Here is a 19,370-nt window from a genome sequence, read left to right on the forward strand (position 1 = left end):
GCAGACAGAGAGGCAGGAAGGAGGCCGGCGGCTGGGGAGGGCTGGGGAGGGCTGGGGAGGGTCTGGTCCCTTCAACTGCCACGGGGAGGAAATACTTCCAGCAGTGAGACAATAGATGCTGGCGAGGTACACCCCCAACACAAGTCCTCAATGATGCTGAAAATGTGAAAAATAAGGAATGAATAATGTAGTGGTGTAAACAGGCGGCGCTGGCCAAGCACATAATGGATGGAGCGGTGAACACAGTCCTCCTCAGTGACGAGCCAAGTTACGGAATCATGAAGCCAAACGTGGGCCAGAAGAAACCGACTGGAAAACGACACACTCCCAGAGCCGCCCCTCTACTTCACCCACTGCATTATGAATGAGTGGAGGTCTAAATTAAGACTGTTCCTTCACTAAATGACCCGGAGGTGTTCAGCGGAGTTCACTCGCTGAGTTCCTCACAGGAAACAGAGCAGCAGCCTCACCTCGCCCAGGCTGAAATCACTGCTGCTCAGAACGGGCCGGGTCAGGACAGGACTCCACCGACTGAGGAGGAAGACTGGCCCCCTCGGCCAGACTCCTGCCGCCTCCTCGCATGTTTTGTTGTTCACATCAAAATGTGTGAGAAGGTGAAAGAAAGGTGCTGAAACAGGAGTGAGGCTTGATGGAGCCTGTCCAGGGTGCAGCCCGTGGGGGTCGAGGTCACGTGGACCCACACTAACTCATGTTGTCTCATTACTGCAAAACTAAACACACTTCACCCTCATTAAACATGTCCAGCTCCACAGCTTTTCAAAATGTTTGTTTCTTGGAATGTAAGTCTATGAGAGGTGAAATGTCTCCAGAGGATCTAGACTGAGGCTAAATGAGAGGGTCTGGTGGATCCTGGTGTCTGGTGGATCCTGGTGTCTGGTGGATCCTGATACCTGGTGGATCCTGGTGTCTGGTGGATCCTGGTGTCTGGTGGATCCTGGTGTCTGGTGGATCCTGATACCTGGTGGATCCTGGTACCTGGTGGATCCTGGTGTCTGGTGGATCCTGGTGTCTGGTGGATTCTGGTGTCTGGTGGATCCTGATACCTGGTGGATCCTGGTACCTGGTGGATCCTGGTGTCTGGTGGATCCTGGTGTCTGGTGGATCCTGGTACCTGGTGGATCCTGGTATCTGGTGGATCCTGGTACCTGGTGGATCCTGGTGTCTGGTGGATCCTGGTACCTGGTGGATCCTGGTGTATGGTGGATCCTGGTACCTGGTGGATCCTGATACCTGGTGGATCCTGGTACCTGGTGGATCCTGGTGTCTGGTGGATCCTGGTGTCTGGTGGATCCTGATACCTGGTGGATCCTGGTACCTGGTGGATCCTGGTGTCTGGTGGATCCTGGTGTCTGGTGGATTCTGGTGTCTGGTGGATCCTGATACCTGGTGGATCCTGGTACCTGGTGGATCCTGGTGTCTGGTGGATCCTGGTGTCTGGTGGATCCTGGTACCTGGTGGATCCTGGTATCTGGTGGATCCTGGTACCTGGTGGATCCTGGTGTCTGGTGGATCCTGGTACCTGGTGGATCCTGGTGTATGGTGGATCCTGGTACCTGGTGGATCCTGATACCTGGTGGATCCTGGTGTCTGGTGGATCCTGGTACCTGGTGGATCCTGATACCTGGTGGATCCTGGTGTCTGGTGGATCCTGATACCTGGTGGATCCTGGTGTCTGGTGGATCCTGATACCTGGTGGATCCTGGTGTCTGGTGGATCCTGATACCTGGTGGATCCTGATACCTGGTGGATCCTACTGCCTGCAGTTGGAGGTTTTTCTTTTCTTCTACATTCTCACACAGCAAACGAGAAACAATAGCATCAGAAACAAAGTCCTTAATTTCCTGCACGGTTTTGTCATTGTCAGGGTTTTTCTCTCTCTCAGGTATGAATGTGTAAATTATCTGGTGTGTGTGGACTCAGATCTGCAGAGCTCATATACAGCTCAGAGGAAATTGAAGGTGGGAGTGCTGACACACGACTTTGTGACACCAGGCAGGCAGATATCATGAGCAGACTGGTGACAGGAAGTGGAGCCTCTGGGACAGATTATCACACAGCTCCACGTCGCTATCCGCATTCTTTATTTCAGGCTTGTGTCCATGTTTGTCTTAGGATCCATACAGGAATAAACAAAGCCCACAGTGACGCCTCCGTCTCGTCCTTCAGTCTGAATTGCAGCTCAGACTGTTAAAGGCAGGTTTGATTCAACTACAGACCAGACAAACAGAGACCAAGATTCTGTAATGTAATGTGAACATAAACACACCAAACGAGTCGACTGAATCCATCAGGCAGCAGGTTTCAGTCCAGTTCCAAACCAACACTCATATGGGGTTTTTCCACTTTACCCTGGCCCCGGTACCTGCATGGTTCCACTACATTTCAGTCCCTCGCACCAGGAGCTGGTTCAGCCTCCGGTGGTGCTGCTTTAGATGTTTTTTATATTTTTGTTTTGTGAATCCATATCGCATGCTGTTTGTGAAGACAGAAGAAGGGTGTGTGGGTCCAGAGGAGTCATTAGAGACTGCATGATGTGGAGCCCAGTTCACAGGAACTATAATTACTGGTGCAGAATTTAATCACACAAACGCTCTGGGTGTTTGTGCAAATGAAAGTGTGAGGTAAACGCAACCTGAGTGGGCAGCGGCAGCGGTGACTGAATTAGAAGTGGCAGATTAGAATAGAGATGGACGAGTGAGAGATCCACCGACACGCCTCCTACGGCTGCAGCCGAGCTGCTTCTCAGCTCGCAGTCTGGTACCATCTGTGAACACGTCACTGTGCAGAGGAAGTCAGAGGTCAAGTGAGTCGCAGGTGGAACCTGTCAGGAATTCAAAAGGCTCCAGGAATCCAGGAAGTTTGCATGTTTGCTGTTATGAGCTTGAGGTACAGCAGCTGGTTTAGCTCACAACCTACAGCACCAGGAGGGCTCATTCAAGCTTCCTGAACCCTCCTGACAGCAGCAGAACGCTAGGAGGAGGCGGCGTTCCTGATGGCGCTGCCAGGCGGGAATCATCCAAACAAATGTGTTCTGTGACCGGGGCTCCAGGGTCGAAGCTGCTGCTCAGCGGCACAGAGGCTGGCGAGCTCTGCAGCACATCTGGAACAGGCCCAGGAGACCAGCTGCTAATTACTGCGCGAGAAGGAAGAGGAAGCAGCTCCTGAACGCTCTGCACTGACCGGCTGCATCTCCGCCACTGTTGCTCTTTTCCAGCGATTTGAAAGATTCGAGTCTCTGGTTTCCTAACATGAAAAGTGAATCAGATCCGAAGTCAGGAACCCAAGTTTCACGTCTTGCTGCGTTCTTCAGTTTTAAATAAGGCGGTCCGCCGGTGTGTTTTTGACAGATACCTGCTCACTGGAACTAGCTGGGCTTTATCGTTCCCCCACAGAAAGCTTTCAGCTTCCTGAAAGACTGGCACTGTTCCAGGACTCTCTCTCTCTCTCTCACACACACACACACACACACACACACACACACACACACACACACACACACACAGTCCGTCTCCGTTCACAGCAATACAAACCGCACACACCCACACAGTGCCATGTTGCTAGGTAACGCGGGGCTTGTTGACTGTGACCCTCAGTGGGCAGCCGTGTTCACCTTTCTGGATCCCACTCATCACTTAATGCATCCAGAGTAGGATCAGGAGTCACTGCGGGGGATCCAGCAGGATCCAGCAGGAGCGCCGAGTCCACGGCGGCAAGTCCACAGAGCTGAGAGAACCACGCCTGTTCTGCCTCCGATCCGGAACGGCACAGGCGTTCCAGGTGAGCAAAACAGTCCTCATGAGGGCGACTGCTCTGCTGGGTTCAGCTCCCAGTGGTCAGCAAGAACAGGACAGAACCACATCAGACCTCAGCAACACAGACCACCATGGATCGCTTTGACTCAGGCAGTGCTGCTAGTTTCTGAACAGAAGAGCGAAGACGCCTCTGTTCAGGAGGGTGGGGTTACCGGGACGATCCTCCCTTCCTCCAACCAAACCATGAAACCCACAATCCACAGACGATACCACCTCACTGCTGGACAGTCTCAACTCCACCCACACTCTGGAGGCGCCGCTTCACCCACAGCTCCAGCATTTATGTAGAACTTCGAATTTATCAGTTTAGTAGCAACTAAAACTCACTGCTGGCATTTTGGAGCCGTGATGTGTTTTTACTTTTCACATCCTGACACTGACAATGGAAGATAACGTTCAAGACCTCAGCCTGAGTCCTCAGATTTAGTCCTCAGACAACCTTTAAGTCCTCAGCTCTTTCGGGTCCTCTGCAGTCCACACCAGGAAGAAACAGACACGGGAAACTATTTGACCACGTCTCAAGTTGTCATTCAGGAACTGGACAGGTTTTCCGGAATTCTTATGAAGATGAGGATTGGTAGAACAGTTCCTTCATTTAGCATGAGACAAAGGAAGTCTGCTTGGTTGGAATCCAGCTCAGAGAATGCACACAAACAAGAAGAAAGGGGTTTGAGGATGAGGCCAGGCGAAGCGACCTGAGTTCATCCTTTGTGTCCAGCCACACTTTGCTTTTAAGGAGTTTCAGAGCAGCTGCAGTTTCCCATTAAATTCTGATAATAAGGATGCTGTCAAATGTGTGTAGACACTTGAAGGGCACATCCAGGCCTTCATTATGAGAAACGCAGCTCAGTCTTGACAGTTATAAAAGAAAAGATGATGCTGTTTCATTTTTAAGCGATGCCTTGTTGCTGAGAAAGTCCAGATCTTTTCAGGCACAGGCGAATTGTTGTTTTTGTAAAAGTGAGAGTTAGGCTCCAATGAGATCTGTGAGCTATTGTTTGCAAAGAAGAAAGAACAAAGTAGTGTGTATAATGCAGTGTGAATGAAAAATGTACGACTGAACAAGTCAAGCATCAAAGGCGCACACTGCGTATCATACACAAGGAGAAATTAAAGAATGGAATCTTCAAAGCAAATATGTGTGGCAGAAAGAAATAAAGGCCGCATTAACTTTTAATTGCTGTTGTGAAGGAGCCAGTGAACATACCACTTTTGTGGTAAAAATACATCTGTAGCAATGCTTCTGGCCTTCAGGAGCGAGTTAAAGAAGCTGGAGCAGAGGGAAGCAGTTTCTGCGGGGGTCAGGTGGATTTCTTCTCCAGCAGCGTTGGAGGACCTGTGCTGCAGTCCACGGGCCTCATTCACGATTGGGTGTAAATAGGAGTGTAACTCTGACCACGATGCAGAGGTGGAGCAGCTGAAACCGCCAACAGATACATGAAGTGAGGCACAGTGTCTGTCCTGTTTGATTTAGTCAACAACGCTCCATTCATAATCCCATCTAGACAGAATTAGAGATTCTAGAGATTATTTATGTATTTATTGTCCATGGGTTCTCCTGGTCCTGTGGATTCTGTTGACAGATGCCTTGTACTAACCACACATGAACATGATCACCGATCAGTCCAATGACTGAATTCTGTCGCACCACAACGGAATCCAGGGTTCGAGGCCACGGTGTCCGCTGACCAGACTGCACTGCTGCCGAGACGTCTGCTGGAGGCTGTGCAGCCTGGCTGGACGGCACGTAGCCTGACCGCAGCCACAGCCAGCCGGCGGCGGCGCGTATTACCAGCCGCAGTCCGGCCAGCAGACACCGCTAGCTAGCTGCTGCTAGCGCAGAAGAAGCAGCGTAATGTCTTCAGTCCGGACACTGTGGGACAGTCTGGACACTGTGAGACAGTCCAGCCACAGCCTTCAGTCTGGACACTGTGGGACAGTCTGGACACTGTGAGACAGTCCAGCCACAGCCTTCAGTCTGGACACTGTGGGACAGTCCAGCCACAGCCTTCAGTCTGGACACTGCGGCACTGTGACCTAACTGCTCCCAGTGGATGGATTGAGCGCCTGCTACTGCAGTGTAAAGGCCTCAGTATGCTCCCCCGTCGCAGCGACGGCGTTCCTACGCCGGCAGCCCGACGCCGGCACCGAACATATCTTGCTTCTGCGTCAAGGGAACACCCTCCTCTGCAATTTCACTGCCAAGCCACTAGGGGGCCACAACAACAATGCGGCTTCCGTAGCTCCGGCTTTACCTAGACATAGATTTATAGACATAGATCTTTAGACGTGTGTATCTAGACACGCTGCACTGACCGAACATATATCTGCATATATGACATATCTAGACCCCGGGCTGTGGAGGAGGAGAGGCTGAGCGGACCATGATGAAATATTGGTGAAACTAATGAGCTTTTGGACGATTAAAGCCGTTTTAGGAGCGGCTGCACACATAGCCCCGTCTGCTAACAGTGCTAACACTGCTAACAGTCCGCGCGTAGGGCTACGGCATAGACGTCGTAGGAACGCCGTTGCGGCGACAGGGGAGTATACTGAGGCCTTAAGGCGCTTTGGGTTTACGGATAAGTGTAGAACATTTACATGAGAACAGCGCTGAAGTTAATGGATCTGTGGTGTCGTTAACTGCCTTTCACTTTGTCAACAACTCACATTTTGTTTGTGTCCTTTAACAAGAAAACACAAGTACACAGTTAGCTGTAGTTAGCTCGGGCACTGAATTAGCTTCTTAAAACAAACTAGTTCCACTCTGCCCAATCATCAGCTTCAGCTTTGCTTTATCGTTATCATTTATTATTATGTTACATTATCTACAGCACATTGCTGATTTCTTCATGTAGTTAAATGAAGAAATGCTCTCAAATCATCCCTCTGAAATGTATAGCATCATAAAAACTCCATCGAGCTACTGCAGTGTTTGGATTCAGCTGAAATGGTGAATTAGTCTCAGAAAAACATTTCCTCAGCACAGATATAAATAATCATTACTAGGCAACAGAGGAAAAGACATATACGAGGCACCGGGGACTACACACTGGTGCTTGAATTTATGTGAAAAAATAAAATCATTGAGGTTCGCATTAATAGATATTACTTAAGGTGAAGCGCTAAGTTACATGCACACAGTGAGTTTTCAGTGGATGCAGACGAGCAGACAGAGGAGGTTGAGAGCATGAAGATAAGGGAGAAGAAGATCCTTTTCTGGGACCTTTGCTTTGAGTTTCTGGCCTTGATGTTACAGTGTGGTCTGGTATTAACTTGTGTTCCGGGTGAAGCGTTGAGCGCTGAAGACCACAGCGAGCAGACACCAACATGTCTTCACTCAGACCACACACCAACTACTGGCAGGTGTTTGGCGGCTTCAATCGGTCCTGGACAGCAGCATCACTGGAAAATGCACCAACATCATCCATACGCGCTGTGGGTCGCCTTTAAATCACCGCAGTTGGCAGGTGTGTGTGTGAAGCACAACACACAGCGATCCTTCAGCGTCTCTTCCAGCGGCACGCTGAACCTCACTGCTCCCGTTCACTTTGAGAACTTGGAGGAGTCCGAAAAACCAGAGTCGGTCTTGTTAGCTTGTATGCTAAGCTGGAACAACGGCTAACTGATGTCAGCACTGCGTGCCGCGCCCTTTGACCTTTAGGTGGTGTGACGTACAGGGTTACTGTTCTCCAATCTGAACCGGCTTGTCCCACACACATGGTAATGCAATATTAGGACGGGCACGGCGTCTCAGCCCCCAACTGCGCTTGTATTAGCCAAGACACAAGTTACTCGGCTGAGTGGAAGCCATGGAGCGGGAGAAGACAGAGACTTAGGCCCAATCCCAATTCTCTGCTTAATCCTCACTCCTCAACCTTGATCCTCAATCTCAAATGAAGTGCCTCCTAAAAACAAGTGTTAAGGAATGTAAAGTCACTTGGAAATGGGACAACCCTTAAAGACAGTTACGTCCTTGGACCACAGGAGGCAGCACTGCGTAAGAGGGTAGAAGAAAGCTGGAAGTGCAGTGTTTCCTGCAGGAAAAAAGTTTGGCCAGGGGGGAGCGCGCGCGGCGGGGAGTTTTTGGACCGTCGGGACTCGGGAGGGTCGCTAGTGGCTAGCTCGAAGCTTCTTTGGACCATCCGACGGAAAAAGAGAGCGCACACGCGTGGACCGCTGCTTTTGTTTTTTTCCCTCTCCGTTGTCAGGGCGCTGCAGAATTTAGCGCGGCGGCGGTGGGGGGGGCTGGCAGCAGTAATAATTTTGGTCAATGATCAATAACAACGCCCTTTATAACTGTAAGTAATGCGCCCAGCATTAGAAATATTTAACATTTTGCTGTGTGACCTTGTTAATAAATGCATTCAAATGAAATTTCTTGATTTCTTTCTAATAGCCTTTGTAAATATTATCTGTGATAGAAAGTTAATACAACTACTCCCAAAGTAATATACACAAGTTTTTATTAATAAAATAACAGCAAAACGAACTATTTAACAAGCATTCTGGGTCGTCCTTAACTCCAAGGTAGGTCTCGTAGAATCTCAAAATTAAGGGAGATAACGTCCCTTAGTCTCGCTCCTTTCCTCAACTTGTTTAGGAACGGGACAACACTTAACTTCACGGGAGCGCGCATTTTGAGGAATGAGGAGTAAGATTGAGGATTAAGCAGAGAATTGGGATTCGCCCCTACATTATGGTGAAACCACTGACTGACTAAACACCAGTAAAGAGCCTCCACGCTCTGGGTATCTATGCTCCTCGGACTCAGGGCGGTGGGAGTTGCGGTGTGCACGCCTGATCAAACCCCCGTGCCCCGTGGCTCCCCATGCCCCGGCTGTCCACACTGTGGAAGGCTGCTGTCAGCTCTGCTGGGGCTCTGCTCAAATCTCTCCCCGGCTCCCAGCTGGCCAACAAACAAAGCCCGGGGGCCCGGCATGAGCTTCAACACACCACAGAAGAAGACAGGGGGGGAGAAAGGTCAAGGCTCAGCATTTCCTGCAGCTCCCAGAAGCCGATGACCTGATTTCGTTTGTACGGTTGCTGGCATGCCAACACCAGTGATCCATGCACACCCGGCAAATAGAGGAGCGGGGGCTCAGTGGGGGGGTGGGGACGTAATGTGAGAGGGGGGGTCATGAGCACAAGACGTTCTGAAGAGGGACAGTCGAGGAGCTCAGAGATAAACTGGAAATATTCGCTTTGACAGGACTTCCCAACGAAAAGGCTTAAAATGATGGAATGAAATAGAATGACGACAGTATTTCACCCCAGCATGGCATTATACACAGAACCTGACCAGAGGGGGGCCAGGAGCTTATTACCCCTCTGCAACTCTGATAACATGAAATAAAGGAGGACTGTTAGATATGCAGTTACGCCTGATCAATACATCTAACTGCAGCTTTGGCTCAGAGACAGCAGCACAACAAGTTCCAAATGGCAGCAAAGTCAACCCATCTAATCCAATTATTGCTGAGTAAAACCAAGTTAAATGTCTTGGCTGCCCGGCTTGAAATAGAAAAATGAAATACTGCAATAAAATTAATGTGTAAGAACAAGACAACGGACAATTAAGGTCACGATGAAGCTCTAAGGTCCAATCTGCTCTCAGAAAACACCTGAACCCACCACAGCACCTCTGACTGAGGCTGAAAAACCTGAACCCACCACATCTTCCACACACTCCAAAATGAGACCACACTTTGGAAGATCTAAGCCACTTTGCCCTGTTGATCAGGTGCAGCAGGGTGGATCAGGTGCAGCAGGATGGATCAGGTGCAGCAGGGTGGATCAGGTGCAGCAGGGTGGATCCGGTGCAGCAGGGTGGATCAGGTGCAGCAGGGTGGATCAGGTGCAGCAGGGTGGATCCGGTACCGCAGGGTGGATCATCACTGTGGATAGATTTTCACTGTGTGCTCCTGGCTGTTTACCTCAAACTGTTCATGTGATGAACTGTAACAAACTACAGTGAGCAGCTGAGAGACTTCATCTCAGATCATCAATGAAATCTCAGAATTTCAGCCCCTCTGTCCGTCTTCACGGTGCTCTGCTACTGTCAATAACAGCATCCTCTAGTGGTCCAGAGAGGATTCCCAGATCACAGATTCTGAATAAAATAATGGTTGCATCCAAATGAGCTTGTTTTAGAAAAGCACATTAGCTTGAGAAGATCTGATCTCAGCGTAGAAAAAATGCTTTGTTTGCCATCAGAGAGCAGCGCAGACACTTAAAGAGCGATTTTGGACAAAGAAAAAAAGAAAGATCTTCAATAATCCATGTGTGAGCGCCTTCTAATGTGTGCTGTGAGATCTGTGGATAACGAGGGACAGCATTGTATCCTTGCTAATTGCAACCTTGTCCCACCCCAGCACTCCCAACCTCAGAAGAGAGATAGAAAATGTGACTAATTATACATTTTAATAGGATTACAAGATGTGTGTAATCAGCTCTTGGCCTAATGAATTCTTCCAGAAAGGATCTTGGTAATCAGAGAATGTGTTTGCGTTGTGGGGGACCTTTGCGTGTCAGTATCAGACTGGTGCTTCATCTCAGAGGAAATGACACCAGGAGGCATTTTGTTCCCATAATCCCATTCTACAAATGTAACCTTCAGCAGCGCGCAGCCTGAGCAGAGCTCCTCCGTGAGATGCAGAGCAGGTCGACTGAGTGAGAGAAGACGCCATGCAGCAGCCATGTGACTGCTGCCAGCAGACAGAGCGGCGCTTCACATCTGCTCCACCGCTGATCAAGCATGGTTGTCCATCCTCAGCATGTAGAGACCGCCTCGTCCTCGTCCTCGTCCTCGTCCCCGTCCCCGTCCCCATCCCCGTCCCCGTCCCCAAGGCCTTCCTGCACACAGGCTCTGCTCTGGCCTTCATTTAGCAGGCTGTCCGAGGACCGAAGGGGGAAAAGCCTTCTGCACAGGTCTCCACCCCATCACAGGGCGGCTGTGGATCAGTGGGGAGAGCAGTCGTCTGACAATCTGGAGGTTCTTAGTTCGATTCCTGTCTCCCCCTGTCTGCATGTCGAAGTGTCCTTGGGCAAGACACTGAACCCTGAATTGCCCCCGGTGGGTGGACTGAGCACCTTGCATGGCAGCTGCCTCCACCGGTGTGTGAAGGTGTGTGTGAATGGGTAGATGTGATAATGCAGTGTGAAGCGCTTTGGGCTTTTGTAAAAGTGCTATATAAGTGTAGAACATTTACCATCACAGGGCCCGACTGCTGTATCCTGACACTGACAGAAGTGGTTCCACTCCTGTTGGGTTCGGTCAGGTAATGCTGTGGTGATTGGCCGAGAGGGAAGTCCAGCTGGTCCAGACTGAGGGGGGGCTGCAGGAGCCCAGCGAGCCGAGCACAGAGCTCCACAAGTTCAGCACGAAGACAGGAACTCATTATCATTCCAGCAAGAGAAGAAGCACATTATTCAAACAAATCAGGAATGGAAATCATGCAAATTAATTCACGGCTTCTTTTCTTGAGCTCAGGCTAGTTGAAAACAATGATTAACAGAAAAACCAGGAGCTGATGTTTTTCCTTGTTTTCGTGCTACAATGAGGCGAGCAGAGAGTTCAGGAGGATTCGTGACCTCCTGCTCCTCCTCCTCCTCGTCCTCCCGCACACAGTCAGAGAGTGAAGAAAGTAAACTTGGCGTCCGTGTTGTGTTGAATGGATGAAAACACGACAATCAGCTCAACAAATCCAAAGCAAACAAAGCGGCGGCGAGCGCCGGTAACCTTCAGCAGCGTCCTGATAGTCTCGCCGCTCCGTGGCGTTCGTCTGGATCGTAAACAGCTGCTGTGTGGCCTTTATCAAGGTCCGCCTCGGCAGAGAACGCTTCTGTTTCCAGGCAACGGTGAGGCTGAGGAGGAGCGGCGCCGAGATGCCGGCGTTCGAGTCAAGTCCCGGGCAGAGACGGGAGCGGACGGTGAGAGACAGTCGGACCGGCCCGTCCACTCAGGACAGTCTGTGCTGCGCTCTGTGGGGACGGAGGCAGCAGGGTGCGCCGGAACATTCTGCTGGAAACTAAAGCTGGAGAAGAAACAGCTGCATCCACCCTGTGACCCTCGCTGTCGCAGTGCCAGCTTCTTCCAGACCAGCTCCCAGTGTCTGCTGCTGAAGGGCCCGAGCCGTCCTCCGTCCCGTCCCCGTCCCCCCGTCCCCGGATCCAGGAAAGGGCTCCACACTTCGTCCAGTGCATCTTCCCCTCCCGTCCCTCTATAGAAGAGCTGCTCCACTGGTACGTCTGTCCGTCCCTTTGAAAGTGGAGAAGCTGGGAGATTTCCAGTGGCATGAGGATACCCTGCACCCTGCTGGCAGAGCTAAACCACACCATCATCTTCTGTTCTGACGTTTGGATATTATCGGTAGTGAACCCACGACACATAATGACCAAGTGTTTACCCAACACTGTATGTAGGAACTGGAATACGCCTCCACATGTGGACGGCGTTGTCACTCTCCAACAGCATCTGGACCAGATTTCCCAGCTTTCCAGTACATCTCCAGCATCTACCACAGAGTTTCAGTGGGTCCAGCAGGATCTCTTTAACATCCATAACAGAGGAGTTGTGACTGTTTCACCGGAGTTTCAGCACCATGAGGTGTACAGCTTTTTCCAGTCGTCCTCTGGACCCTCCAGATCCAGGTCCCTGTCCCAGCATACTTTTAGACTATCTAGTTTTGGCACTTCTAATAAATTCATAAAATTTTGATGCTTCTCTAGTTTGATCTACTCTCTTATGAGACATTTCCTGAATTTCAGTTGTACTGTGCTGAACATGTCCTTTAGTTGAGAGAATTCAACGTCTGCTTTGTAAAAAGCTCCATAATTCTGAATGATAAAGATTACATTTATTTTTAATAATGTGAAAGGATCTGAATCCAGCATTTCCTAGCACAACTTCAAGAATATGAATACCAGACTTAATTCATTCATCGCAAAAGAAACTCTTATTATCTATTAACAGCTTGTTATTAAACCATACGGAGGATCTGCTTTGCAAATGTGGATCAGTTATATGATGTGTAGTTTTTCATGATTCTCTGGCAAAAGTTAGTCTCAGGTCTGCAGAGGGGGCTGGCCGATTTGTCTGTGAAGGGAAGGCCTCCACACAGCAATACTTTTTATAAAATAGTATATGTGCTCCTGATTTTTCATTACCCGGTATTTGTTTGTATGTCTTTAAGCATTATCTCTGAATAATCATCCAGAATACAAAAAGACTGCAACTAACAAAAACTCTACTAAAACTAAAAAAATATGCAAGGATTTAAAATTTAACTAAACAAGCAAACAAAACAAATTGAAACTGAAAGTTAACCCTAACCCTAACCATAATCACTCCGTTTGGAGTGATTACCTTCTCCCAGCAATGAAGACCCAGAACACATTCTTCTAGAGGAAGACTGAGGACATGGTCTTCTTGGAGAAGACCTGAGACATGATCCTCTAGAGGAAGAACTCGAACAAGATCTTCTCAGGGAAGACCTGAGACATGATCCTCTAGGGCTAGTCATAGGACATGATTCTCTAGAGGAAGACCTAAGACATGTTGGAGGAAGTGTCTCTCATCTGACCAGGGAACGCCTCGGGATCCTCCAGGAAGAGCTGGAGGAAGAGTCTGGGGACAGGAAGTCTGGGCATCCTTGCTGAGGCTACTACCCTGCAACCTGGTCCCGATAAGTTGATAACTGATAAAGGATGAATGGATTCCTTGTACCTGCAGCACTTTCTATTTGCAGAGAGCTCACATTCAACCAGAACTCACCTGCTGGGGATTAAAGTGTTTCTTTCCATCAAGGTGTGAGAGAACAGCTGAACGTTAACGTGAAGCCGGCTTTTGCCTGCAAACTGCTGATCGGCTGCTCCGACACAGAGCTGGGTCACCCTGACAGCTGGACACCCTGCAGACACACTGAGCATGTGTACAGTGCTGAGGCGTTCAGGAACCAGGCTACAAAGTCAGACATATCACTATCGAACATATGCTGTTCCATGAGATGGTTGATTTATTTGTTCCATTGGATGGTGTCCAATAAGTTGAAATCAAGAGGTGGGCTTCAGAGGGTGCATGTGGAGAGAAATACAAAAAAGCTAGTGTGTGTTCTCAGTGTGAGATCTCTCCTCTAACAAACACGTGATTTGTTGTAAATGCGTTGTTTATGTGCATGTGGTTATGTGTTTGACGGAGCGGGTGACAACATGTTAGCAGCAGAAAATTCTCTACAGCTGTAATGGAGTGTATGCTACATGCTTCGCTCATCTTATCATTATTCCCTTACATTCAAAGAAGTTTCCTTGTTTTTCTTTAGAGCAATGAATATAAAACCTCTCAGCTCAACTCAGAACACAAACACTTCATTTTAAAATCCTCAGTTCTTCCAAACATCTTCAAAGGTGCTGTGACGAAGAGTCACATGAACAGTTCAACCATCAAATGATGAGCTAGCTGAGATAGCCCAGTTAGCTGAGCTAACCGAGGTAATTGAGCTAACTGAGCAAACTGAGCTCCCCCACCGTGTGACTGTCCAGAAACAAACCAGTTGAATGTCGTTGTGCACTGGATGCATACCATAAAACTGAACTTAGTCTATTTCATGAAAAAGTTGAGATAAGGACAAAATAACGAATGTCAGTCTGATGGCTCAAGAAGAGAGTGAAACAGCAGCTTTCTTGAAAGGTTAAACTTTTCACCACTAATAACAACTCAATAAATGAAGTTAATCTTACAACATTTGATTCTCTCAATCTGTAAAGAAATAGTGACATAAACTCATACAACTATAGCTGGAGCTCTTTTCTCCATATACTGATGTAAAAACATTCAATCTTGCTAGTCTGAAACAAGCTTAACATGACCATGATCGACCAGCCTTGCAAAACCACATCTTATCACATGGTGGTGCACTAACAACCTCAGTTCATGTCCAGCCAAAGGAACGACGAAGCAGCAGCAGCAGCAGAGTCATGGAGTTTCCGACTGCAGATGTTTTCAGGTGTCTCTAACACTCTGAAAATGTTCTAAAAGAGATCTAAACCAGTGAGGAAGTCAGCAGATGGACGAATTAATGTCACTTTGGCATCAATCAGTGCAGCAACAGTAAAGTTGAACAAAACCTGGTCTGCGTAAAGCATCAATTCCCGAGCAGCTGCTCACAGCTCCGCCTCTCACCTGGGAGTCGGTAAAAGATACGTCCGGGCACGACGGGCTTCCTGTTGACGAGGGCGAACGACAGCTCCGTCTGCAGGAAGACGGCCGAGGCCTTGATCAGATGCTGTCCGAAGCGCAGCGTCGCCATGTTTCATTCACCGCTGGGCCTGGAGAGAACCAGAGACAGACGGAGTGATGAGGAAGATGGTGCTGATGGCCTGCAGTATGGCCCTTTGCAGTGTGAATCGCGATTTGTTTTAAACTGGGGACAATGGCAGACGTATTCAGCCTCTCCATTTTATGTGGAACACATCCGGTCATGATGTGATTAGCTGCATGCTAATCCAAAGCTAACGAGGCTACCGAGCAGCACATTAACATCCATTCACCATACAAACACAGGGAAATAAGTCTGTAGCAGCTGATTGCTAAAGCACATTCATGACAGCTCAGACCAGCAGGTCAGAACTCAGATCATAATTAATGTAAAAACCCACAGGTAATAAAATGAATACGACAGTGTGGTGAAGACAGGGAGAGGTGGTGCAGCAGAGCATCGCTCTCAGTAACAGTGCCACTCAGTTACCACCAGACACAGGGAACAAAGAGGAGTCAACACTTTATAGCAAAACAGCAGAATTACAGAACTACTAAGTATAACTTCACTAAATTTAAAAATAAAATTATCATCCATCCATACATCCAGCATCCCGAACTGGACACATTCCAATACCTCTGGACACATCTGGAAACCTCTGAAACATTTGAACATTTCTGGACACATCTGGACATCTCTTAAAGCGATACTTCAACATTTTGGCAAATTGGCCCATCTAGGGCAATTCGGTAGTCATTAGAACAGCCTACTTACTTTTTTTGTGAGGGCGAGCTGTTGTTCATTCAGTGGTGCGTCTGAGGAGAGCTTCACGGCGGACACAATGGAAGTGGACGGTACAGCTGCTTCCCTCGTCAAACTCATCAAATACACAATCCAACAACCCCAAAACACTTTGGTGGACATGTTATAATCCACACATTCACTACGCTGTGGAACACCAACACATAATATTGTAGCGTTACGACATTGAAGCAAATACTGGGAACTACTTTTTCTTTTGAAATCACTACGCCCAGACGCCATTTTTAGTAAGTAGTTCCGTCTTAGCAATCTTCGCAAAAAATGCTCAATCTCATAATTTTGCATTAATATTTCACAGCGTAGTGAATGTGTGGATTATAACATGTCCACCAAAGTGTTTTGGGGTTGTTGGATTGTGTATTTGATGAGTTTGACGAGGGAAGCAACTGTACCGTCCACTTCCATTATGTCCGCCGTGGAGCTCTCCTCAGACGCACCGCTGAATAAACAACAGCTCGCCCTCACAAAAACAGTAAGTATGCTGTTCTAAATGACTACCGAATTGCCCTAGATGGGCCAATTTGCCAAAATGTTGAAGTATCGCTTTAACTTAGCTGGACATACCTCAACACATGTGAGCACATCTGGACACTAGTAACCACCTCCAGACACCCCGGAGCACCTCTGTCCACCCTTGGACATCCCTGGACATCTCTGGACACCACTGGACACTGTTGCATTGGTGTCTTGGTCTTATCATGGTACTCTGCCAGTCACAGGAAGCATCACAGTGGGATCAGAAGGATCTCACAGAGCCAGATTGACGTTCTCACAACATGCAGCCATTCCTCTGGCAGGCATTTCTGAAAACGAGCACTGAAAGAAAAATCAAGTCACAAACATATTTTGCACAATCAGAACTTCAAGACCTGTCATCAAATGTTAAAGCTGTCCTTAATAACAAAGATTTTGTCCAACTCAAAGGGAAAGAATATTGTCTTCATAAATTAATAAAAGTGTTTTTTCCTTTGTTTGTTCTACATCCATCACTTGTGGAAGCAGTAACACAACCCCCACAACCCCCACAACCCCCCATATCCCCGTATTCCCCATATCCCCACATCCCCATATTCCCATATCTCCCATGTCCCCCGTGTCCCCCATATCCCCCGCGTCCCCCGTGTCCCCCATATCCCAGTATCCCCCACGTCCCCTGTATCCCCCACGTCCCCCATGTCCCCCATATCCCCCGTGTCCCCCATATCCCCCGTATCCCCCATGTCCCCCGTGTCCCCCATATCCCCCATATCCCCCGTGTCCCCCATATCCCCCGTGTCCCCCACGTCCCCCGTGTCCCCCATATCCCCCACGTCCCCCGTGTCCCCCATATCCCCCGTATCCCCCGTATCCCCCACGTCCCCCGTGTCCCCCATATCCCCCGTAACCCCCACGTCCCCCGTGTCCCCGATATCCCCTGTATCCCCCGTGTCCCCCATATCCCCCATATCCCCCACGTCCCCCATATCCCCCGTATCCCCCACGTCCCCCGTGTCCCCCGTATCCCAGCACACTGCTGCAGCAGCTCAGTGAGCTCCAGGTGTAACCTGCTCCGGCTGTGGAAGACTCATTTCTTGTTCTGTGCTTTCCTGCTGGGTAAACAGTATCTACAGTTATCAGGACTTGGCCAGTGATGCTGATAGGTGCACGTCCTGCGTCCCTGATGTATTAGAACCTGACTACCGATGTGTCCCCGGGACGTTTTGAAAGACACGTCCCAGCCTCGACACTCCCTGTTTGAAGCTGATAGACCAAACCTCTACTACTAGGACAGACTGAAGTCAGTCTGTAGTCAACAAGAATACATTTTGATGAAGGACACTGTGCAGAATGTGTCTGTATGTGCATTAGTTGTCTTTTTTATTTATTCAAGCCTTTTAGCTCTATTTAACACGTTCTCACTGCTGGGCTGACTGGATGGCATTTTAAATTCCATTGCAAACCAACAAGGACTATAAAGCAATAAAGATTCTATTCTATTCTATTGTTGGAGACCACACAAGGCCACCAGCTTCCCCTTTCTTCAGCATTCTGAGGCTGCAGGCCTCTCCACTCTACCATCACCTGTTTGCTTTCAAAGACCATTTGTTTGATCAGTTCAGTTGGAAATCCAGTGAGAGAGGAGAGCAGATAACCAGTCTGCTGGAAGCTTGACGGCCGGGAAAATAACCCAATAGTATAATCACAGTCTTGCTGCTGGTTTATTTTTCAAAGCACACCAGGAAAAATCCTCTCTGGCTGACAGATAACAGAGGCAAAATAACATGATGAAAAAGTGAAATTACCGCCTCGCGCTTGGGCGCCTCAACTCCTGACGTTAAATCCTGCCTGGACTGATGGAGTTAAAACATGAAGGCTTTTAAATGTAGTGGAGATGAAGTGAAAGTCCACAGTTGTGAGGTGAAAATGACCTTTCAACAACAAAATATAACATTGGTATTCTAGAACTGATTGAATGAATGAAAAAATGTAAAAATATTCCAAACAAGCGAAAACAAGAACCTGTCCTCAAAGAAGACAAGAGGATTCATTCATCTGATCAGATTTATTGCTTTAGGAAGCAGATCAAGAGGCAGAAACCAGACTCAGGTTCATGACTGACACGCTGACGTACATCATGCTCATTATCAAGGACGGTCCACTGCCTGTCTCCACCTGTTGGACATGTCCTCTGACAGGCGCTACAGGGACATCGGAGTCAAAGCAGACCCAGAAAGAGAACACATTCAGTGATTCACACACATCCTGCACACTGCAACAGCTCAGCCATACACTGGGGACTCTACACAGGCTACTGCATGTTCCACTACTCTTTCTGATGTTGCACTTGTTTTAGGATGTTACAGTAAAGTTCATTCTATTATAATATTCAACATTCTGGGTCATCATTTATGTATGTCAGTAAAAACAATGGAAAGCCCCAGTTTTCCCACTCCTCAGCCACGCATCCTTAAATACATTCATGCTGTCATCCATTCATCCAGCAACCCATCCATCCATACAGACATTCAGCCATCTATCTTTCCATACATCCATTCAGACATCCATACACCAACCATCCATCCAGATATCCATCCATCCTTCCATCCTTCCATCCACCCCACTGTAGGTGGGTGTTTTCCAGCCATGCACCATGCTTCACTGGTTCAGCAGTTCACGATCAGGATGGAGTGATCAAACACCCACGCCACAGAAGCCTTGGAGGGCTTACAGTTAACTGTGCTCTCAGCAAGATGCTTCACTCCATCCAGAGGAACAGAATGTGGCATTTATTCCTTCTTTATGATCCTTCATCACATCAGTCTCTGATCAATGCAGTCCAGGGAGTTCCTTGACTTGACCTTCTGCCAAGCTTTAACTCAATCACAGCTCACAATGTTTAACACCTTGAATCAGGAAACCACTATTGATTATCCTGCTAGGGCTTTGGTCACATTGTTCACGATGACCAGCTGTTTATGGA

At 48.5% G+C, this 19,370-nt stretch overlaps 1 protein-coding gene across 3 annotated transcripts in view; it reads right to left on the minus strand.

Annotated features, from left to right (window-relative positions):
• Positions 1–19,370, minus strand: part of fhit (fragile histidine triad diadenosine triphosphatase) — a 284,494-nt gene that overhangs the window by 186,614 nt on the left and 78,510 nt on the right. For all 3 annotated transcript variants that reach the window (XR_003931493.1, XM_030091933.1, XM_030091934.1), the window contains exon 3: positions 15,034–15,158. Coding sequence is in view for 2 of the 3 variants with exons in the window: in XM_030091933.1 (XP_029947793.1) it covers positions 15,034–15,139 (106 nt within the window). In the remaining variant the exon portion in view is untranslated. The remainder of the gene's footprint in view (positions 1–15,033; positions 15,159–19,370) is intronic.

Source organism: Salarias fasciatus, chromosome 5 (genome assembly GCF_902148845.1).
Source record: "Salarias fasciatus chromosome 5, fSalaFa1.1, whole genome shotgun sequence".
In the NCBI taxonomy this organism is placed as follows: Eukaryota; Metazoa; Chordata; class Actinopteri; order Blenniiformes; family Blenniidae; genus Salarias; species Salarias fasciatus.